The sequence below is a fragment of the Manis pentadactyla genome, chromosome 4 (assembly GCF_030020395.1).
Source record: "Manis pentadactyla isolate mManPen7 chromosome 4, mManPen7.hap1, whole genome shotgun sequence".
Lineage (NCBI taxonomy): Eukaryota > Metazoa > Chordata > Mammalia > Pholidota > Manidae > Manis > Manis pentadactyla.
The window spans coordinates 150,361,352-150,384,528 of record NC_080022.1 but is presented as its reverse complement, the minus strand read 5'-3'; the positions used below and the strand labels follow the sequence as shown (position 1 = coordinate 150,384,528).

The following is a 23,177-nucleotide window of genomic DNA, read 5'->3' as shown; positions in this document are numbered from 1 at the left end:
GGTTTCAAAACTACCTGCAAAGGCTACTTTTGTAAAGTTCATGGAAATCTGAAAGACTGGGTGAAATCCTAGTTTGACCTGATTGCTTTGTGCACAGATAGATTCTATAATGCTAAGTTTTGGGGCGTGAGGTATTAAATTAAATACTGAGGGAGTTAGGGATGGAACCTGGATGGAATTTTGACACATGCCTGGTCCTACTACAAGCACAGTCCCAAAGTGTCTACTGATGCTATAACTAATCTTCCATGAATAAGAGCCACTCAGTGTACATGTCTGTTGTTGGGGGAGGAGGAAAGTAAAAAGTAACAGATTAGTTTTAAGCCCAGGCTGTGGAAAGGGCTGGCTCCACTGAGGAAGCAGTCTAAAAGTGGGGTGAAAGGGGAATCAGAAGTCATGGCAACAGACAGCCTTAGAGGGTGGAGGGAAGGCAAATAAAAACATACAGAAGAGAATTCTCTCGACTGAAGCAACTCAGAACGTCACTTGGAGGAGGACTTAAAAGGGTGGTTCTCCTGTTCTCGCTAGAAGAGGCCAATCAGGAGGTGTCCTCAGCTTGCTGGGCAGGAGAAGAATGCAGAGGCAGCCGGGAGGGGGAGAAGGAGAGGGTGAGGTGGGCTGTGAAGGCAGGGAGGTGGGAGAAGGACATTTTGTTGATAGGAAAGTGGACAATGGACTGATCACAAATTTCTGCTTAAAATATAATATTCACAACCCTCCAGATGGCCCTCCCTTCAGCTGTCCCTGTCCAAGTGTCTATTCCTCTTGCTGCCATTCTTCTGCTCCTTTGCCTGGTTCCAGGATCCAGCCCTTCTTCCTTTCCTGGAACTCTCAATTCCATCAGGGGTGCCAGGAGGCCTAGAAAAACTGTAAATGCTGGTACGGGCTAGGCTGGTTCTGTTAGAAGGTGGTAGAGGACACAGAACAGCACTTACATTAGAATTAAGTTAAATTAAATTAGTGTTGAAATTCCTACAGCCCAAGGGAGGAACTGCCAACTAACCTTTTCTTTTGACACTTGCTGGCATACCTACCACTTTCCAGCACATTTTTAGGTGGAAATTTCTTGGTATTATTTTGGAGGAAAAAAACTTAAAAGTAAGAAATCCTCTTCCCTCCACCATTCACTTAATTTTGGGAAATCAAAAAGCCCTTCCATTCCACATGCAGAAAATCTGACTTTTTTGAGGCAATTAAAAGCCCTACTCTTTTATTTTTTAAAAGTAACACATGCAGAGGGCTGAAAGACACTAAAGCAATCGCCCCCTGACTCACTGCCCCCTTCTTTCATGCTTGTTTTAAATTACTTCTATTTTAGGTATTTTGATAGTTAACTTCAACCACTATACAATATGCTTATACTGTTCTCTCTTAATTTATCTATTTTAGATATTATCCCCTGATTTCCTTTTATGAGATCTGCATTTACAGCACTAATAATCTCCTCTCTTCTCCTCATCCATAACCAAATATAGTTATATCACTTTTGATTATCTTTGTTACATTAAATAATAGATGTATTCTTTGTTTTGCTCCATCAGCAAGAAACCACATCTCCTTATTGTCCGCTGTGTGAGGTGAGGGTGTCAACACCTCCATCCTCCTTCCAGCACCACTGCTTCCCTCTCCACTCCCACCTCCTGTCAGCTGCTCCGGGTCAACACCCTCCAGGCTGACAGAACTTCTGTAACCTCTCCACCAACGCACTATGGATTTTACCTCCAAAAGGCGCTCCTATCCCAAGTATTCCACTCTTAGTGTTTCCTGGTGCTCCATGTAGAGATGAATTCTCTCTTTCCCTTTCACCCCACCTAATTCCTGTCATGCTACCTCCAAAATATTCTGACCATCTTCATTGCTAAACTACTGTGCGAGTCCTCACTTTGTCTTTCCAGGACCAGCCACTCTCTTGTCCTACTCTAATCCATCCTCTGCAAATGGCCAGAGTGATTTCTCCGAAATGTAAATCAGATCACCTCACTCCGTTTGCTAAAAAATGGTCCCTCATTGCAACCCCCTTACCATTTCGCATAAGCCTTAAATGATCTGGCCTGGGCTAAATCTAACTTCCATTGTCCTACACTCTCCCCCTCATTCACTCTGCTCCAGCTGGACTGGCCCTTATATTTTGACTGTCACAAGCTAATTCTTATTTTAGGGCCTTTGCACGTCTGCTTGGTAACACCCCAGATTCCTCCTTTTCATGATTCAAACCCTAACGGAAGCATTGCTCCCTCTGAGAGGTCTTCCATGTGAGCAGAGCAACCTCCTATCCCTGACTATGATCTATCATGTCCCATTTAATCTTCTTCATAGACTCTAGACATTATTTTACTTATTCATATGCATTTATTGTTTATTCCCTTTTCCAGAACGTGAGCACTGAGAGCTATTTTGTTCACTGCTTGTATCTCCACCATATGGAACAGTGCCTGGAACATAGAGGGCATTAAAAAGATATTGACTATTATCAAGTCAGTGTTCTGTAACATAGCTAAGGCTTCTATGCTTTGTCTAAGGTTTACTTCCAAAAGCTGGAAATCAAGCATTGTTTTATTACTGCAACCATGTAATCATTATTCACTACTTAAGTAAAGTTCCAAAATATGTTCTCTCTTGAATGTATTTTTTGCCCCTTGGAATTTACAATTGCCTTTTCTCTTTCATAGTTTAGCTTTTTAAGGATAGACTAAGGCCCCTTAAGTCCTCCTTTTCCCAATGCTGTTCACTGAAGCCCTCTATCTTCTCGTTCTGATCTGGACTGACTCCTTGCTAAGTCTCTACCACAGCTGCCACTCAAGACTTTTTCTCCTGACTTGGATCTACTGCTTCTTGGCTCTCATGTCTTCCTCTTTATTAGCTTACCTTACTGGAATATATCCTCAAAAAATTTCCTAAGAAAGGGTGTCTGAAAGTCTTTGCTCGTCTGACCATATTTTTTCCTGTATTCATTTGTTTTGGCTTTTTTAACTTCATGACTGATTGATTGATAGATACTTTGGCTGGGTAAAGAATTACAGGTTGACGGTACTTTCAGTGCTTTAAAGACGATTTTCCATTGTCTTTTAGCATCCAGTTAAAAGTGAAGAAAATTCACACACATTAACACCTTTATGTATAATTTTAGTCCCAACTAAGACTTCCCAAAAATGACGCTGGAAGAAGACAGAGGAAACACAGTTGTATCGGCACCGGCAGAGACTGATCACTCAGGCTGATGTGTACCAGAGGACATTTTGTAAAGCTGACTAATTAAAATGAACTGAATTAGTTGAAATTACACTGTGTTGGGTAAATAAATTCAATTTCACTTCTTCTAAATATAGATAGTATCTCTACAAGATCTTCTATTTATGGAGCTAAACACTTTCCTGCAAGTCTTTTCCTGCAAATACTTTTCTCAGCAAATGTCTTATTTGCAGCACTCCTTACTTCACCTTCATGGTTCTCAGCACAACTGTCATTGCTTTTCATTATTTATTCGTAAACTCAGGGTGGTAAGGAACAGCATCTTGCTTACTGCTGTAGCTCTGGCACCTAACTTATCAATAGAAGGCCTGGCCCTTTAGAGTCGGGGCTCCTTATTATAGGTTGCAGAAACGGGAGCAAAGCCAGGCAAGGTGAGGGGCAGCTGTAGCCCTCTGAGTCAGGAAGCATACACTGTCGAGCCCTTTTGGCTCTGGGCCCTGACATACAGACAGGGGCTTTCAGGGATTGTGAGCTTGGGAGTCAGATGACTTGGGTTTGAATCCGGATCTGCTCTGCCACCTACCAGCTATGTGATCTTGGGTAAATCATTTACATGTTCTGAACTCCAGTTTCTTCACCTGCAAAAGGGGGATAAGAATATCTGCCTTATAGCAGAATGACTCGGAAGATTAAATCAGTTAATTTATGTAAATAAGTTGACATAATAGAATTTTAAGCAGTTATTACCATATTGTTATTAATAAAAGCAATAAAAAGTTGAAATAAAGAAATCAAACCCAATTTTGATGGAAAAAATCTAGAATTTATATGCTGTTTCACACAGTACTGAGCATGATGAAAATAATTCTAGAGTAAAACTAAAATAATTAACAAGTATCAAAACCTGAAGTTCCTTCTGGTTCAGGCCAAATGTCCTTCATACTTCCTGTGGTTCCATCCCTACCACCCTCAACTGATCTTGCCTATAGAGCTAATTCCATTAAAAAATCATTAGGCAGGAGCCACAAGATACACAGTCTTATGCTCAATTTCTTTTGTATTCTTTTACTTACTAATGAAAATTTTGAATGAGTAAAATAGAAATTATAGGGTTTTATTACAAGTTTTATATTTATAGTAAATTTTGTTTGATTATGCATCAAGTGTTCATGTGATGTGATTATACACAAGAAGGAAAGGATTTTTGGGGTGACGTATGGCCATCAATCCTCTTTAGTCCCTCTTTAGTCCTGTGTACAGGCGGTGGGTTCTCTGCCTGCTCAGGGGGCTTCCTCTTCCCACCCTGTGCCGTGGCCCTCACTCACCACTCCCTTTGGGGTGGGCTTCTCCTGACTTCATTTTCCCTCTATTATCTCTAAGGGTTCCCATTTCTTTTCTTTGGAGTTTGCCAGGATGGCTGCCCTACTGAGAACAGACAGCTAGCTTGAAGGGTCAGGAATGAATTCACCAGATAGTCTCCAGAACTCCCAGGACGATTTGATGCTCAACTACCTATCGTGGCAATCAGTCCACAGTGCCTAACAGTCTCACAGCAGTGGAGGAGAAACAGGAGTTTTTAAAAGGTAGGTTCCTATTATCCTTATCATCACAGGGCCATCTTTTCCTTTTGGTTTGTGGTCAATCAATGCCTTCATGTGAGAGACAGAACAGCACCAGGGGTGCAGAAACACAGGAGCCTCAAAGACACAGAAAGCCTTACATCTGATTCCTTTTTACCTACTTAAGGGAATCCACTAATAGAATCTGAGAACAAAACTACAATAAATTTAGCTCATTGTAAGGCACATTGGGGTGAGTCAGGGAGAAGGGAGAAGCAGCATGTCAGAATACCTAGTTTCCCAAACGTGCAAGACAGAGAGCACTGCAGACCTGGTGAGCTTGAGTTAATATTCATATTATCTCAATCTGATAAACATCAGCTTTGATTTATTACTGCCACTCTTTGAAAAAGAATAAGTGATTTAGAACAGAGATAATGTGTAATATCTAACCATCACGTTTGTCAGGGGCTCACATGTTTATATTTTTCTGTTTGCCAAATGTATACTTTCAGGTTTGAGTTCTGCTCTTCTGAACAGATGGCTATCATTTAACTAACAACAGTGCTGAGTTTATTTACCAAGGATTCACAGTCTAGTCACCAAATAGTGAATATGATTTAGTTTCCACTAGTGACAGTTGAAAAGGGAGCCTAAATAAGAATCTAACAGATGCAACTTTTTGAATTCGAAAAACAAGTTTCAAAGAGACTCTGGAGTTAGCTATCAGAATGCTCAGGTTTATAAAGCATAAGAAATGGCTGGCAGAAATTATACATGAGCAGTTAGCAGAATACGGCCTTGAAACCTCAAATATTTAAAATAAATCACTTGGTAAACATATTTCCCTTTGTTAGTGCTCCTAAATTCTTTTATCAACCTGTATGATAGGTCCAATAAACGGCCACCAAGTAACAGAGGGTCTCATGGATAGGAAGTCTCAAGGGAGACGGGCTATCAGAGTCCCTATGTGTGTAAGGTTTGAAAGCTGTACCCTGGTCTTCTCAGCATTATCCACTATTTCCCAATTACAGAATGACTGTTTTTACCTCGGAATAGAGTAATAACTTCAGAACCCTGCTCCTCTGGGAGTCAGGATTAGCTGCCTGAGCGTGGAACACATCTCCAACTGGATTTTCAAGTTCTCACCTACACACAGATACCTGGAGCTGGTTTGAATGTCTATAGTCTAACCATCAAGTGGCTTGAATGTCTATAGTCTAAAAAACTAATCTTTGTAGTTTCAAGTCATAGAATTTAGGGTAGAAAGAGATAAGCCAATATTTTAAAGATCAGAATATGCTTCTAGTCATCTTTTTTTTTTTTTTTTTTGATTTGGCTTTCACCCTAACACCTCTCTAGAGGCACTTTCAAAGGACACGAAGTCAAATGGACTTTTCTGGGTCTTGATCCCCTTTCATGCTCAGGCATTTGGCCACACTGTCTTCTTCTTTCCAAGATATTATTTAGCCTGTCTTCTTTTACCCTTTGATTTCTCATCTATTAAACACAGGAACTATCCAGGTCCCTCTTTTTGTTCTATGTGTTCTCCTGGGTGACTTCCTCCTGCTTTGGCATAAATTCAGACTTAGTACACTGCCTTCAAGTCCCTTGACCATTTGGTCACACCTACATACTTTTCTGGTGTTTCTTGCCACTGCTCTCCCACGGCCGTGCATGCTGCTACATGGGACTGCATCTCAGTGTTCTTAGGGCCCGTGCATTTTCACTTATCCCCATTATGGCTGCATTTATGCTTTCTTCTACCCAAAATGCACTGCCCCATCACACCTGGACATCCCTCGCTAGACTCCAGATCTCAGCTCCAAGTTCATTAACAGCTTTATGAGGCACCACTGATAACACGATAAACTCCACATATTTAAAGTATTTAATCTGACAAATCTTGAGATGTGTATATATCCATGAAAGCATCATCATATTCAAAATCTCCACCACCTCTGCAAGTTTCCTTATGCTCCTGTCATCCCTTCTTCCTGTCCCTCCCCTTCACTCTCCTTTCTCAGCCAACTGCTGGTCTGCTTCCTATTACTACAGATTAATTTGTGTTTCCTAGAGTTCTATAGAAATGGAACTACACAGTATGTACATTTTATAGGTGGGCTTCTCTCACCAAGCATTTATTCTGAAATGAATTTTGAATTTCATCCATTTGCTGGTGTGCATCCATGGTTCATTCTTATTGCTGAACAGGAGTCTAATGTATGGATATCCCACAGTTTGCTTACATTCGTCTGTTAATCAGCTTTGGGTTGTTCCTGTTGCTTGGTTGGTACAAATAAAGCTGCTATGAACATTTGTGTACAAGTCTTTATGTGGCATACGCTTTCTTTTCCCTTGGGTAAATATCTAGGAGTGGTGTGGCTGGAATACATGGTAGGTAGATGTTTAATTTTTTTTTTTTAAATGGCCAAACTGTTTCCCAAAGTGATATTATAAAGTGACAATCCAAATTACCCAATTGATACACTTACCCAAAATAGACAATTATCCAAAAATTATCCAATAATGCTGAACCCTATCTTAGGAGAAAAGTATTCAGTCTTTTACCATTAAATATGATGTTAGCATTAGATATGTCATAGATGCCCTTTTTCAGATTAAGGAAGTTACTTCTATTGTTAGTCTGCTGAGAGTTTTCAATGAGAAATGGATGTTGGATTTTGTCAGATGCATTTCTGTATCTATTGAAATAACATGTGTCTTTTCTTTTTATTTATGTGGTGAATTACACATTTTAGTTTTTGAATGTTAAATCAACCTTGCATGCCTGGGATAAATCTCACCAGGTCGGAAGGTAGTACTCATTTTATATACTATTGGCTTTGATTTTTCCTTTGATATACTGCTGCAGTGGATATACTAAATTTTGCTTGGATTTTTTTTTTATGTCCATGTTCCAAATGGGTATTGATCTCTAATTTTCTTGTAATATTTTCATCTGGCTTTGGTCGCAGGGTAAGGCTGGCCTCATGGAATGAGTTGGGAAATACCTCCTTTACAATTTTCTGGAAGTTTGTATAGAACATATTATTTCTTCCTTAGATGTAAGGAAGACAGACTTGCCAGTGAAGCCATCTGGACATGGAGTTTTCTTTTTGGGGAAGTTTTTTAACTACTAATTCAATATCTTTAATAGACACAGAGCTATTCTGGTTACTTATTTCTGCTTGTGTGAATTTTGCTAGTTTGTGCCTTTTAAGGAATTTGTCCATTTCAATTACACTGTCCAATTTATTGGCATAAAATGTTAATATTCCTTTGTTATCTTTTTTAATATCTATAGAATCTGCATGGATGTCACCTCTCTCATCGTGACATTGGTGATCCGTGTCTTCTGTTTTCCCTCATCATCTTACTAAATGCTTAACGATTTTATTTTGGTCTCACTGACATTTGCTATTGTTTCTCTGTTTTGTATTTGACTGATTTCAGCTCTGCTCTTTATTGTTTTCTTTCTTCTCCTTGCTTTGGTTTAATTTGCTTTTATTTTTCTGGTTTCTTGAAGTGGAAGCTGAGGTCACTGATTCGAGACCTCTCTTCTTTTCTGTTCTACATATTTAGTGCTATACATTTCCAGGCAACTACTGCTTTAGCAGCATTATGCACATTTTGATGTGTTGTGTCTTCCTATTCATGTGGTTCAAAATACTCTCTATCTTTCCATTTAACTGTTTTCTTGGGTTACTGTGAAGTGTGTTATTTAGCTTCCAAAAATTGAGGGATTTTTCAGAGGATTTTTTTGTTAATGGATTTATCATTTTATTTCCTTTCGTCAGGGATCTTGGATCCTTTATATTGTGACTCATGTCCTGGCACAGAATATGGTCTATCTTGGCAAATATACACTTGAAAAGAATGTGGACTCTGATACTGTTAGGTAGAATGTTCTATAAGTGTTAATTAGGTCAATTCAGTTGATAGGGTTGTTCAGGTCTCTATATGCTTATTTTATGTTGACTTGTTCTATCAGTTATTGAGAGAGGGGTATTGAGATTTCCAAGTATAACTGTGGATTTGTCCATTTTCCTTTGTAGTTCCATCAATTTTTGCTTCATATAATTTGAAACTCTTTTACTAGGGGCATAAACATTTAGGTTTGTTATTTCTCTTCATGAAATGATCTGTGTCACTTTTTAACTGTTATTCTTGAAACAATTATCTTTTAAAGGGATTGAAATAATGAGGAAAAAATCATATATGTATGCATGTAGCTTTATTTCTAGTGCTCTTATTCATTTGTGGAAATCTGTTTTTCCAACTGGCATATTTTTATTCTGCCTGAAGGGCTTCCTTTTCTATTCCTTGTGTTGTGAGTCTACTGGTAATGAATTATTGCATTGTTTGTGTGTCTGAAAAGTCTTTAATTTATCTTTATTCTTGAAAGCTATTATTGCTTGGTATAGAATTGTAGGTTGACAGTTTTTTCCTTCAGTACTTTAAAGATGTTGCTCTACTCTTTTCTAACTTTCATCGTTACTGATGAGAAATCTGCTACATCCTTACCTTTATTCCTTTGTACATAACATGATTTTTTCCTTTGGCTTCTTTTATATTTTTATCATTCTTTTTGAGCAATTTGATTGTGATATGCCTTGGTATAGATCTCTTCATGATTTTTTGTGGGTAACTCTAGGATCTGTGGGTTTATAAAGTTTTCACCAATTTTGAAAAAATTTCAGCCATTATTTCTTTCTGTCTCCCCCTTTGTTTGGGGACTTTGTTATACATGCATTAGATTACTTGAAGTTGTCCAATGCTTCACTGATGATCTGTTCTTTTATCTAAAAATTTCATTTTGGATAGTTTATATTGCTATGTCTTTAACTTCATTAATCTTTACTTCTGCAAGGTCTAATATGCTGTTAATTCCACCCACTGTATTTTTATGTCAAACATTGTAGTTTTCACTTCTGCAAGTCTGACTTGGGTTTTTTGGATATCTTCTGTGTATTTAAGTGTTTGTTTCAACACAGTGATATTAACTATTTTAATGTCCTTGTTGGCTACTTCTAATATCTGGGACAGTTTTAAGTTGGTTTTGATCGACTTTTCTTCTACTAATGGATGGTACTTTCCTGCTTCTCTGAAGACCTGCTAATTTCTGATTGAATGCCATATATTGTGAATTTTATCTCCTTAAATGCTGGATAATTTTATATCCTAGAGATATTCTTGAGCTTTTTCTGGGTTGCAGTTATTTGGAAATAATTTGATCCTTCTGGACTCACTGTTAAGATGTATTAGAGGAAACTAGAGCAGTGCTCAGTCTAGAGCCAAATATTCCCCAGTACTGAAGTAAGACCCTTCTTGGTACTATATTCATTGCTCTGTGAATTATGAGGTTTTTCTGGTTGGGATGCTGGGAACAGGTACTTTTCTCACCCTCTGTGAGTACCAGGCACTGTTACTGCTAATTTTTTGCATTGCTCTTTTGCCCTCAGGTAATTTTCTTATACCCATGTGCTGATCAGTATTCAGATGAATACTTAACAGGATCCCTGCAGATCTCTAGAGTTCTCTGTGTAGCTCTCTCCTGTTTCTGTGTCTGGCAGACCTCAGTAGCCTTGGCCTCCTAAGCCTCCAGGTTCCTCGTCCTTGTATCAGGGCCTGGATTTTCTCTTAAGGCAGTAAGATAGGGCCACTGGAGGGCTCATCTCATTAGTTTGTTGTCTCCATGAATCACCATCATTCATTGTCTGATATCCAATGTCTTGAAAATGATTGTTTCATATATTTTGTCTGTTATTTGGTTCTATCAGGTAGTTGGGTAAATCTCATCCTTGTTACTTCATCTTGGCTAGAAGTGGAAGTCTGCCACTTTCTAAATTTAGAGAACTCCTTTTAAGTGTAGTACAAACACCACTTCTCTTTGATGAAATTTCCCTAGAACATTTCTCCCATTTCTTGCTTCTGTCTAAAGATATACTCTGACCTCTGTGCTTTAAGCCACTTTCTTTTTACTTCTATGAACTTATTATGAGTTATGCATTTGTCTCCCTCAATAGACCACAAGCTTTTTGATGTCAGGAGGTTGGTATTTGCATCCCTAGATTTAAGACAGTGTCTGATAAGTGATTGAACCTCAGAAAGTATTTTTTCTCTTGTTTCTATGGTGCTGTCTAACCAACACTGACTTTTATTTTTACCATCATAGCCAAGTGTGAGTTTACAGTTCAGTAGTGTTAAGTACATTTACACTGCTGTGAAACATCTCCAGAACTTTTCACCATGTGAATAGAAGTATGTATTTTTAACCGAATGAATAAATTAGGTGCAAACTTTTAATCTTATGGATAAACTGTAGAACAAAAAAGGCTGATCTGCTCGAGGGCTTACAGCTACTTGGTGATGGAGTTAGGACCAGAAGCCACACTGTCTGTTTCCTGTCAAAAACTCATTTCTACTAGGTCTCTTAATTCAATGCATATGTTAACCAGAGAAGACCAAGAACTGCCATGCATCAAAGAAGCCTCAGCTGTGGAAAGCCAGGAGTGACTAAGTTCTGAATGGCCTACTTTAGCTAGGCTGGGTTTGGTTTTTTTTTCATTTGTCTTGGTTAACAAGCAATATAATATCCTTTAACAAAAAAAAATTTTTTTTTCTTTCTGACAAAAAGTTCTCTCAGTCATCTAGTACCAGGAGCTGCTTTCCTTTTCCATTTCATACCAAAATTCCTTTTCTCCTTATAGCCTCAGTCAGATTCTTTTCCTTGACTATGGTATCTCCGGGCCTATGTCTTTCTCCCCAAGACCAGGTTGTAACTCCTGGCTTCCTTTTGTAATGATTCTCACTAAGGATGGTAGCATGGATCAAGCTGATTTTTTTCCACTATGAAAATTTTACGTGAATTTACTGGTTACTAGTTAGTTTCTGGAAGAAAAGATACTCTAAAATAATTTTACACTTCTGACTTTTTTTCTGGTTATAAAATTAATAATGACAACTACAGAAAATTCTGACATTTCATAATCTTTGAGACAAGTTAAAAAGAAGTCTGCATCTTTCTCTCTAGGCCTCATAACCAAGGAGACATCTATTCAGTCCTGTGTTCTTACAAAAGGAGCATATGGATTCTTCTGGGGTCCTTACAGTCAGCAGTTAAAATCCACTTCTCAGTTTTAAGCTGGAGAGCTGGCTTATGTGCACAGCCTCTAGTTGTGGTTTTCAAGTCTTGTCCTTATTGCTGATCTGAGTGGGGATCCCAACACCTTGCTTCCCTGTCAGCTTCTTGACAAGGAGAGCCTGAAATTATTTCTAGCTCTTCAGTTGTTGAACAAAGTAAATGAACAGCTGCAACCCCCAGCATACAGCACACTCATGGTGCATCCAGCCCCTGCTCTTGTAGTTGTTGGTGTAACTTCATGAAATACCTATTCACTTCTGTCCCCAGCTGTATTACATTGTTGAGAGCTGTAATCCTGGAGTCAGTACAAGAAAAGAGGTATGCACAAAGGGAAAGAAACTGTAAAAGAGTCCTTCCCTTCTTTCATGCAGAAGGAGGACTATGTTACCACTTCTGATGGGCAAGATGCACTTATCAGCAGGGAAGGGCTAGCAGTTTCCCGCAGCCAGTGGGCCCTGACAGCTGCCTCAGTAGTCTACTGGGAGCCTTCTGAGTGCCGGCCTGTGTTCCGAACACCAGGGAAGCTGCAGTGAACGACAGAAATACGTTCCTGCTTACATGAGACTTGTATTCTAGTTGGTATACATATGACAGAGAAATAAAGCAGTACAGATACTGTCAGACGGAGATGAGAGCATGTGGAAAAGCTAAGAGCAAGGCAGGGGGCCAGGGAGTGCTAGGGTGGGTGAACAGCTGTTCTCTACAGGATGGTCAGGGAAGCCCGATGAGAGGACCTGCGAGCAGAGGTGGCAGACACCCCTCCCTGGGGCCTCTGGCTGAGTAACAGTTCTAGTTTCCAGTACTATGTATGGAAAGTTGGTGCCTTGCTCTGCACTTTCACGCATGCCTCCACTGGGAGGCAAAGGAGGGGGAAGTACAGTCACTCACTTTTTTATCACCATAACTCGACGCCTTCAATAATGATAATTTTAAATGCCCAAAATACTCCTTTAAGAAGATGGACCATAATTTAATTAACCAATCCTCTCTATAGTTGGCTACCTATGTTATTTTCAACCAACTGTAGTTTACTCGAACATTTTCAGTTGGAATATAAACTACACGATTAGCTACCAGGCAGTCAAGGAGAGCAGTTTGGAAATACAGATCAAGGGTGATGAAAATGTGTACTTGGGATCAGGGACGGAGGAGCAGGCGACACACACGGGAGCAGTCGAAGGTGGTGAGCATCAGCGGCGCTGGACAGGGAGGGCCAGGAGAAAGGCCTTGGAGAGGTGGCTTCACTCCTCTGCTCCTTTCACTTTTGGTCAGGAGGCCTCCCCGCCCCGGCCCCTTGCCCACCTCCCTGTGCCAATCAATGGTCTGTTTATTGGTCTGAGTCTGCCAAAGTTTCAAGTGCGAGTTATAAAGAACAAAAGCAAACCACAATAGAGAAGCAGGTCAAGTGTTCAGTTAAATTCAGTAATGGTGCGCTTTTAATTAAGCAGATAATAAAGATACTGCTTATGAAAAAGAAGCAGATGGCACTGACTTCTGGCTTTCATCCACAGAAATAGAACAGGAAAAATAAGAAGCTTCTATGCCCGAGATGGGGGTTACAGTGAGGTTTCCAGCACTCAGACAGGCAAAGGCCTGGACAGCTGCTTAGGGCCGACGGATCCTTTGACAGCTTAATATTGCAGAGTTCCTGTTGACTCTGTAGTTAGGGCGGCCGATGTGAGACTCTGTTTACTAGTGGGAAGAAAAGCTTGCTACCAGCAGGTACTCACCACTGAGAATGAGCTAACAACCCAGAAGTCAAACCCGCCACTCTATAACCTCTGCAAAGCAAACTGGCCTGGCAAAGCACTGGCCCCAGAAAAGGAAACCTCATCTCGGGTTCATGTGAAATACACAATGGGACCATACAGAATGACATGCCAAGAGGTTTTATTTGGGTTTGCTTCAAGGTATTCAAATGCCATGAGAGAGATCATTCACTTAGAAGCCTCTTTTGTTCTTTTCTATTTTTCTAAACAGGAAAGGTAAACAACCATGAATCAAAGCTTACCTATCACAGACCTAAAAACCAGCTGCCACTTATTATTCAGATGAAAAACATTTTAGATAAGTAACACATACATTTATTGCAAAAGGTTTACAGTGAAAAACAAATCTCCCCCACACCTCTTTCTTCCAGTACCCCATCTCCCCTTCCCTCTCCAAACACAAACATGGTTACCCATTTCCTGCATGTCTTTCTAGTAATAGTCAATAATATACATAATTGTATGTGTGTGTCTGCGTGTGTACACACACATGAAAAAAATATTTCCTTATAACTTAACTGGTCGTATTTGAAGTAAACAAAGACCTATTAAAGGCTCTAAGAAGTACTGCAGAGAAACCTGTTTAACTTCATTAGGATATCCTAAAGGTATTTGACTTTGGGGCCCCTCCTTTCCTCCTTGGGTATAATTTCTGGTGCGTGGAAAATAGCCGGAACTTGCTGGTATGGCTGTAACAGGTGTTTCTGGATGGCATCTGTTCTGACTGGCCTGTGCTTGAGCTGTCCTTTTTCTTTAAATGTAAAGTTTATTTCCATATTTTTCATTTTTCATCGCCTTTTCTTATTTTCTTTGCTCCTTATTTTCATACTGCCTACGCACAGTCTCTGGCTGTTTTCTTTCTGGTTTATTGTGTGCTTTGAGTGGGGGCAGCTATCTGCCCAAGAGTATCCCTTGAAGAGGTGAAGTTATTATCTTAGGCTGTCCTACAGTTTCAGTTCAGGTTGTGACTTCACGTGGCCCTCTCTCCAAACTGCAGCGTCCTCTGCCTGAGGCCACCTCTCCCCTCAGCTACCCTAGGTTCTTTCTCTTCAGCCTCCATACACTGGGGCCGGCATGACTGAGAAGTTTCTTTAGGCCACAGGCACTCTGGGAAGTAACCCTGTAACCATTTCCGCTCAACTGACTTCGACCAACAGCTGCAGGCTTGCATCTTATTTGTTCCTACACCTGCTCCTACTGAAGATTTATTTCTTTTGTTTATGAGGCATGAATACTAAATTTTATCAAACAGTTTTTGCCTTGTATTAAGAGCTTTTGTATGAAGAGACTAATAGACCTTCCCGATGGACAGCCTTAGGGTATTGTATTCTTAGGGCAAAGGCTAATTGGTCACGATGCATTATTCTTTTGAGATACTCTTGGACCAAATTTTGGGCATTTTATTCACGATTAAAAAAAAAACCTCTGCACTAAAGTGGGTTTGGATTATAATTTTCTTTCTTTTTGCTATCCTATTTGTCTTGGGTATATAGTGTGTTGGCCAGATAAAATGAGATGTTTTTTTCAAAAATTTTACTTCCCCTTTTCTCTCTGAAATTTGACTGGAATTTTGCTCATAGACTTTAAGTCCTAATCCTCTCTCTTTATGTCTTTTTTAAGACAATAACTCCTATTCAAGACTAGACTATCAATGGTATGTTTTGTTATTTTGAGGCTTCCCTCCCAACTTCTAACTAGAGAACTTCTCAGCATGTACTTAAGGGAAATTATCTGGAAGATAATTGGTCTGGACTTAAATTCCGGTCACCATTGGATTTCCATGATTAACCCAGGGACAAATAAGATTCTGCCACATCATTATGCTTCTAAAACACAGTATGATTTTCAAAGTCATGCCAATGATATGATACTTGGCAATAATGGAAAATGGCTAGAAAAAAAATCAAATTAACCCTTTTTCAAGAAGTCAACAGCAAGCTGATGACTGTAACTCTGAGTCAAAATTCTAACTGAATTTTCTGGAGGGAGGAAGGAGAGATTTTCTCTCTTATTTGTACTTGACCTCAATGCATAGGATAGGAACATCAAGAATGAATTATAAAAAAACCTACCATCTTGACAACCTTCTTCTTTTCCCTCCATTTATAAATTTTAAAGACATTTATAAATCTTACATATGTTAAAGATAGGAGGGAATGCAACTAGAAACATATCTCAGATGCATATACTAGGGACAGAAAACAAACTGATGGATTCTAGGACTAGATTCACATTTCCTGCCACTTGTAGAAATTCTTAATAGGGGTTGGAATTTGGTTAGCAAGGACCCAAGAATGAGAAAAAATACTTCAACTTTTCAGGGAAACACTATTCATTAGTACAGGCATCCCAATTAACATCCCTTTTGCACATACTTTGCTAAAACTAAATATTAGGAGGAAAATAAGCCTGCTTATTTGAGTAGTAATGCCTTTTTCATGCTTTGCCTTTCTACTCTAAACTCTTCAGTATTTCTCTAAGCTTTATAATTACTTGGCAGATAGAAGGGAATTTTTCAAAGGCCTATATGTTTATTATTATTTTTGGTAATTCCTTAGATTCTTGATTTTTTCTACCAGATGACCACTAAACATTGTTTTTTTTTATAGCATTTAAAAGCATTTAGCTATGTAAGATATTTAAAGATCTATTTTGATCTAGAATACATAACATAAATGATCTGTGCAACCTACTTCTAAAATTATATTCCAAATATCTAACAGCAAAAATGAACACAGTAGATTTAGACATGTAGACCTCGGATTCTAAATATACCTTTGTTCAGAGAAAGAAAATCCATGTCTAAACCTAAAGAAAAAAACAATACTAATAAGGAATACTTGATTACTTCTGCCAACTTAGGAAATGTCTTTTGGGAAGAAACGAAACTGGCCATTGGGCTCATTTCTCAGTCACTGAGTTCTGAGGAGAACTTCTTGTGGCATCAGGGGGTGGTGGGCAGGCAGAGACAGCATGCCATAATGGGAAGAACATCTGACTTTGGAGTTAGAGAAATACCCTGCCTCAAATGCTCCATGACCTGCTGTGGGAAGGAAAAAACCCACCTCTAACAGAACTCCAATAAATAACGAGCCCAAATCACTCCCCTGCTTAAAATTACCCATTCTCTGGTCCCACAATCCTCAGGATCTGCTTCTTGCTTATATTTCTCACTTCTTTTTCACTATACACACACATACATAAGCACCCAGATATCATCTAGGGTTACTATGAAGGTCTCAGAACATGTCACGTTCCATCACAACTCCATGTTTTCAAAGAGGTTACTGACTCTCTCAGGAATTCCTTCAGTCTTCATGGACCTACATGTCACTCTAAATTTGCCTTCTAATTTGTTTAAATTTATAGTAGACACACTCACTGATTACATTTGGAATAAATGAGAAGCTATGACAATAGGAACATAAAGTAATTTTCCTATCTTTTGGATTTAATGACATTTGGATTCGCAGTGAAAAAGTCACCATTAGGGAAATCTCTCATTATTGGTTCAGCTGGAGGCTGGAAAAGCAGAAGATCATTCCTAATCATGGATGCTAATTTGCCTTCTGTGAAACAGATGATGTAAGTTTTCCTTATGAAGGAAAATAACTCAATACACTAAAATTGGCAAAAAGCAAGTTCACGGAGAATTGCGATTAAGATTTGATATGTTTAAAACTTGTCTTAGTTACAAAAATCAAACTTTACCTCTTGAAATGATTCACCAGAACTCCAACAAGTTCTCCAATTCGGCTCTCAGGGGTTGGCTGTTTGCTGAAGAGGCAGACAATGAGGTCTTTGTTGTCTTTTGTATGGAAGACTACAAGTTGGTCCTTTCCATTGGAGACGCTTAGACCAGTCAACTGCAAGGAGACAGAGCATAGAGAATTATTAGGATGGTTCTCAAAAGAATAAATTTTAAAACACATTTTGTAATTTAGTAATACATTTTTGCTCAGTAACTGATGGCTTTAATTTTTATCAAGTTTCATGGAATAAGCAGATGGAAGGAAATAATAAAGATAAGAACAAAAATTAATGAAATTGAAACCAGAAAAATCGTAGAAGAAAAATCAACAAACAGAGCTGGTTCTTTGAAAACACCAATGAAATTGCTAAACCTCTAATCTGAAAGAGTAAGAGAGAAGACCTATCTATAAGTATCAGAAACGCAAGAAGAGACGTCACTGCAGGCCACATAGGCATTAAAAGGATAATAAGGGAATATTTTCAACAGCTTAGATAAATCAAATAATTTCTTGAAAATCATAAACTACCAAAAGTCACCCAAGAAGAAATAGATAACCTGAATAGTATTGTATCCCTTATAAAGAATTTAAAGTTGTGGTTAAAATGTTTTAAAAAGGAAAACTCCAGGCTCAGATGAGTTGATGGGTAAATTCTACCACATATTTAGATAAGAAATAACACCAATTTTCCATATCTCTTCTTAAAAATAGAAGAGAAGGGAGTATTCATAACTTATATGGCCAGCATTATCCTGATACCAAAAATAAACAAAGGAAGTATAAAAACTAAAACCAATATCCAATATCCTTATGAACCTGGCTGTCAGAATGGCCAACAAAATATTAGCAAATTGAATCCAACAATATATTAAAAACAATAATACACCATGACCAAGTGGAGTTTATCTAAGAAATGCAAAACTAATTCAATATTCAAAAATCAATGTAATCCATCATGGCAAGAGAATAAAAAAGAAAGCCACAACATTACGATTAGCATGTATAGTGTTGGGGGGGCACGGGGAGGGCTGTGCAACACAGAGAAGACAAGTAGTGATTTTACAGCATCTTACTACATTGATGGACAGTGACTGTGAAGGGGTATGTGGGGGGGACTTGGTGAAGGGGGGAGCCTAGTAAACATAACATTCTTCATGCAATTGTAGATTAATGATCAAAATAAAAAAAATAAAAATAAAAAAAAAAGAAAGCCACAAGAGCATATACATTTATACAGAAAAAGCTCTTGACAAAAATTCAACATCCATTCATGATAATAACCTGTCAGCAAACCAGGACTGGAGAACTCAACCTAATAAATGACACATACAGAAATGCCACAGCTAAATCATACTTTGTGGTGAAAGACTGAATGTTTCCCCAAAGATCAGGAGCAATGCAAGGATTTCCACTGTCACTGCTGCTGTGCAGCATCATACTAGCAGCCATAGCCAGCGCAGTAAGGCAGGTATAAAGAAATTTAAAAGGCATACATATTGAAAGAGAACAAACCAATGTACCTATATTCAGATTGTATGATGGTCTACATAGAAAATCCTAAGGAGTCTACAAAATAGCTTCCAGAACTAATAAGTGTGTTTAGCAAGGTCATCAGATACAAGGCCAACATGCAAAAATATTTCTATATGTTAGCAACGAAAAGTTAGAAACAAAAATTTAAAAACAAAATTATCACAACTCTGAAAACAAAAATACTTAAGTATAAAATGTGTACAGAAAATATCTGCAAAGATATATCTGATAAAGGACTTGTGTTCAGAATATATAAAGAATTCTTAAAACTCAACAAGAAAGCATACAACTCAATTATAAAATGGGCAAAAGATTTGGAAGTCATTTTATCAAAGATGACGTATGGGTTGCAAATAAGATAATGAAAAGATGCTCAAAATCATTAGTCATTAGGGAAACGCAAATTAAAGCTACAATGAGGTACCAGCACAAACCTATCGGAATGGCCGAAACAAAACAACAACAAAAAAGCTCTTGACAAAATTCAACATCCATTCATGATAAAAATCTCTCAGAAAACCAGGATTGGAAGAGAACTCAACCTAATAAAAGTGACAGTATCAAAAGCTGGTATGGATGCAGAACAACTGGAACTCTCATACATGGTTGGTAGGAATGTAAGTGGTAAAATCATTGGGAAAACAGTTGGGCAGTTACTCAAAAAGTTAAACATAGTTATCATGTGACACAGCAATGTTACTCCTAGGCATTTATCCTATGGAAACAAAAACAGGTTCACACAAAAACTTTTACATGTTTACAGCAGCTCTATTTATAATGGCCCAAACCTAGAAACTGCAATATCCATCAATGATGGATAAATTGTGATACATTTATACAATGGAATGCTATTCAGGAATGAAAAGTAATGAACTAATGATACAAATTATTGATACACAACAACATGAACACATTTCAAAGGCATTATGCTGAGTGAAAGCAGTCAGCTCAAAAGGTTACAGACTGTGTGACTGTTCAGGTGATATTCTCCAGGAGACAGAACTACAAGGATGGACAATAGATCAGTGTTTGTTAGGGATTTGGGGCTGGGGGTAATCTGATATAAGGGAGTTTTTTTGGGTGATGAATGATTCTGTATCCTGATTGTGGTGGCGGTTACACAAGTCTATATACCATAACCACCACAAGACCCAATTTATTGATTATATGTTAGTTAAAAAAATATGCTCTTTGGTTGTTTTGACCCCTAGATAACTTATTTTGTCAGAAAAGCAGAAGCCTGAGTGATTTCACGTTCTGTGGTTTGTTCTTCTATTGCGGAAAATACTAAAGTGCCACCTCCTGGCCACCACAGGTGCTGTCAATCCAGCAATCAACCGCAGGCAATGCAGAGCACCAGGCAGTGTTGGGTGGAGAGGGAAACACCAAAGATGCTCTGACTGGTGTCATCCCTGTTCTAGGGGGATTCATGATCCAGTGGCATCAGTGGAAGAGACAGATTCCAAATAACTGAAGAACACTTCAACAGTTCATGCATTTGGGAGGCCATTTAGTTCCATGCCCACACTTCACAGAAAAGGAAATTGACGATCAAGGAGGTTTGCTGATTTGCAGACCCTAGAAGTAGAACTCAAGCCTGCAGACTGACCCGGATCTATAGTCTTTATCACAGCAAGCTTTTTCAAATATCATGGACAAATGAACATATGCTGCATAAATAAGTATTCCTAAATGTCAAGTGAATAAATTTTCATAGGAGGTGAGTTTTGGTTGATTTTAAAGAATGACATGGTCAGTGCTCAATGGAGAGAAGGGAAAATATTGAAGGAATTAGAAAGTCCACAATCGACATAAGTTTGTGAAATAATTTCCAAGGCCACAGGTAAAACAGCATCTCAACCTTTCTGCCACTTAGATATCTATCCCATCCAGATGACTGTTACACGATCCAATTAAAAACTTTTTATTCTGTGATACTGACTCTCATTTGGTTATTTTGCATGCCAATATGCATATTTGCATGCCAAATTCCAAACTGAATTTATGTAGCACCTCACAGGACAGCTTGATTAAAGCCTAATAAAATGAGAATTTAACAGAAGTAACTCTGCTAACATTTTGCAGTAGCCTTAGCTGCAGGGGTTCAGGGAAAAGCCAGATTCAGCAGTGAAGGCTGAAACCACCCAGACAGAGGATCCCTCCCCAGTGCTGCCAGGGCAGGAGGAGAGGAGTGTTGGATGCGTCCCACTGGGAGGGTGCGCTTCTCCGCCCGCCGTCCCCTACTGCACTCCGCTCTGTCAGGGGGCTTCATGCTGCAGGGAGGAATTGTTCATGTGTCTGTTCAGGCCTATGGGCGTGCCAGAGTCCCAGAAGAAAAGAGGGAGAACAACAGCTAATTTCTTCCGCTACACAAATAATGAAAGATTAAGCCCCTGTGGTTGCCAAGGCAGGAAAAAAGGCACCCAGCATGTCTCCTTGGGCTGTGGGAGACAGGATGGCTCACCGGGAAAAAGCAGTGGAGCAAATGAAGAAGACCTGGCTGTTAGTTCCAATTCAGCCACATGATTTTGAGGGAATCATTTAATTTCTTAGGACACCTGTCTCTCCTTTTCTGCAAAACAAGAGTCACACTAGATGCCTTGCCTCCCTTATAAGATGGTAGTAAGGATCAAGGAACAGCAACTCAGGGGTGTAAGAAGATAAATAAGCAAAACCCCTCTGCCTTCAGTTTTTACACTCTAACCTAAGAGAGTGTGCCAGCAATATCTGAATACCTTTCCGTTAGTACCAGGCAAAGGGAAGGTATTGTATGGAAATATATTAGCTAGGGCAGGCATCACTGCCTGGGTTATCTTTGGGCAGCCACATGCTCAAATAAGTTTCTCTGAACAAGAGTGAAATCTCCTTATCAAGGCTTCAGCCTATAAATTGCTTTCTTATTTCTCATAATCCACTGGATCTATGCTGGATAAATCTAAACCTTCCTCTTCTTTGGTACTGAAGATTCAACAGGGCAGATACAATCTCTGATTATAACCCATCTCCATTCCCTCAGACCCCCTCAGGAAGGAGGCCCACACAGTGAACACAACTAAACAAGTACAAACACTGAGCAGTTCAGAAGGAGGAGGCTAGTCTGAGCAATCAGGACAGATGTCTTCCTTTGCAATGGATTAGGTGCAAGAAAGCAGAGTAAACTAGAATAGAAAATCCCTAATTTGTATTTTCATTTATGAAATAAGTTCAAAACACACAAATATCAGAAAAAAACAATCCTGAAAGATAAACATGATAAATTAAAAACACAGTGCAGCCAACAGTAAGTAACAGAATAGATACTCCAGAAAATCCAACAATAAGAAAATTTCTCAATGTCAGAAAAATTTGAGACTTTAGAAAGGAGTCACAGATACCAACCCAACTTAATTAACAGAGAATCATATGGAAATGAAGCCCAGAGGAAGTTTTGAATTTCTAGAATAAAGGGAAGCAATCTTCAAGTACGTAGGCACAAAAAATAAGTTATCTGCACAGAAAAATAGCATTCAGGTTTACATATTTTTTTAAAAAAGTTGTTTTTTCTGCCTGAAAATATAAGAAGGTGTGGGAAGAAGAAAAATATTAATTTTGTCATCAGTCACAGAAAAAGAAAAGTAAATCCATTTTGGTCTTAGTATTGAGTAAGAGAGTTAAGTTTAAATATTTAACAGTAATCCCTCTTAGAACTTAAAAAATGTATAACTTTCTAGTCATTAGTAAAAAGGGAATAAATGGAACTTGACCAACGAAGCAACTAGAAAAAAAGGAAGGAAACAGCGCACAGCAACATAAAAAATAGAAAGCATTTAAATAACATGATTAAATTTAAGGAAAAACTGTCAGTTTCTACGAGAAATGTGAATGGGATACACCTCTTTTATTGGATGAAGACTCAGAGATTAGGTCAAAACCAAAATTTACCTATACTCTGTTTATAAAAGATGCATGTGAAACAAAAAGAAGAATAAAAAAGGAGAGGATGAACCACAATGAGTTGTCACTTCACACCAGTGAGGATGGTCAACATAGAAAAGACCAGGAACAACAGATACTGGTGAGGATGCGGAGAAAGGGGAACCCTCCTACACTGCTGGTGGGAATGTAAACTAGTTCATTGTGGAAAGCAATATGGAGGTTCCTCAAAAAACTCAAAATAGAAATACCATTTGGCCCAGGAACTCCACCCCTAGAAATTTACCCAAAGAAAACAAGTTCTCAGATTCAAAAA

General features: G+C 38.7%; 1 protein-coding gene across 3 annotated transcripts in view; it reads right to left on the bottom strand.

Moving 5' to 3' along the window:
• The window catches only part of MYO1D (myosin ID), a 358,498-nt gene that overhangs the window by 61,702 nt on the left and 273,619 nt on the right, over nucleotides 1-23,177 (bottom strand). For all 3 annotated transcript variants that reach the window (XM_036879016.2, XM_036879017.2, XM_036879015.2), the window contains one exon: nucleotides 17,376-17,530. In XM_036879016.2, coding sequence (XP_036734911.1) covers nucleotides 17,376-17,530 — 155 coding nt within the window. The remainder of the gene's footprint in view (nucleotides 1-17,375; nucleotides 17,531-23,177) is intronic.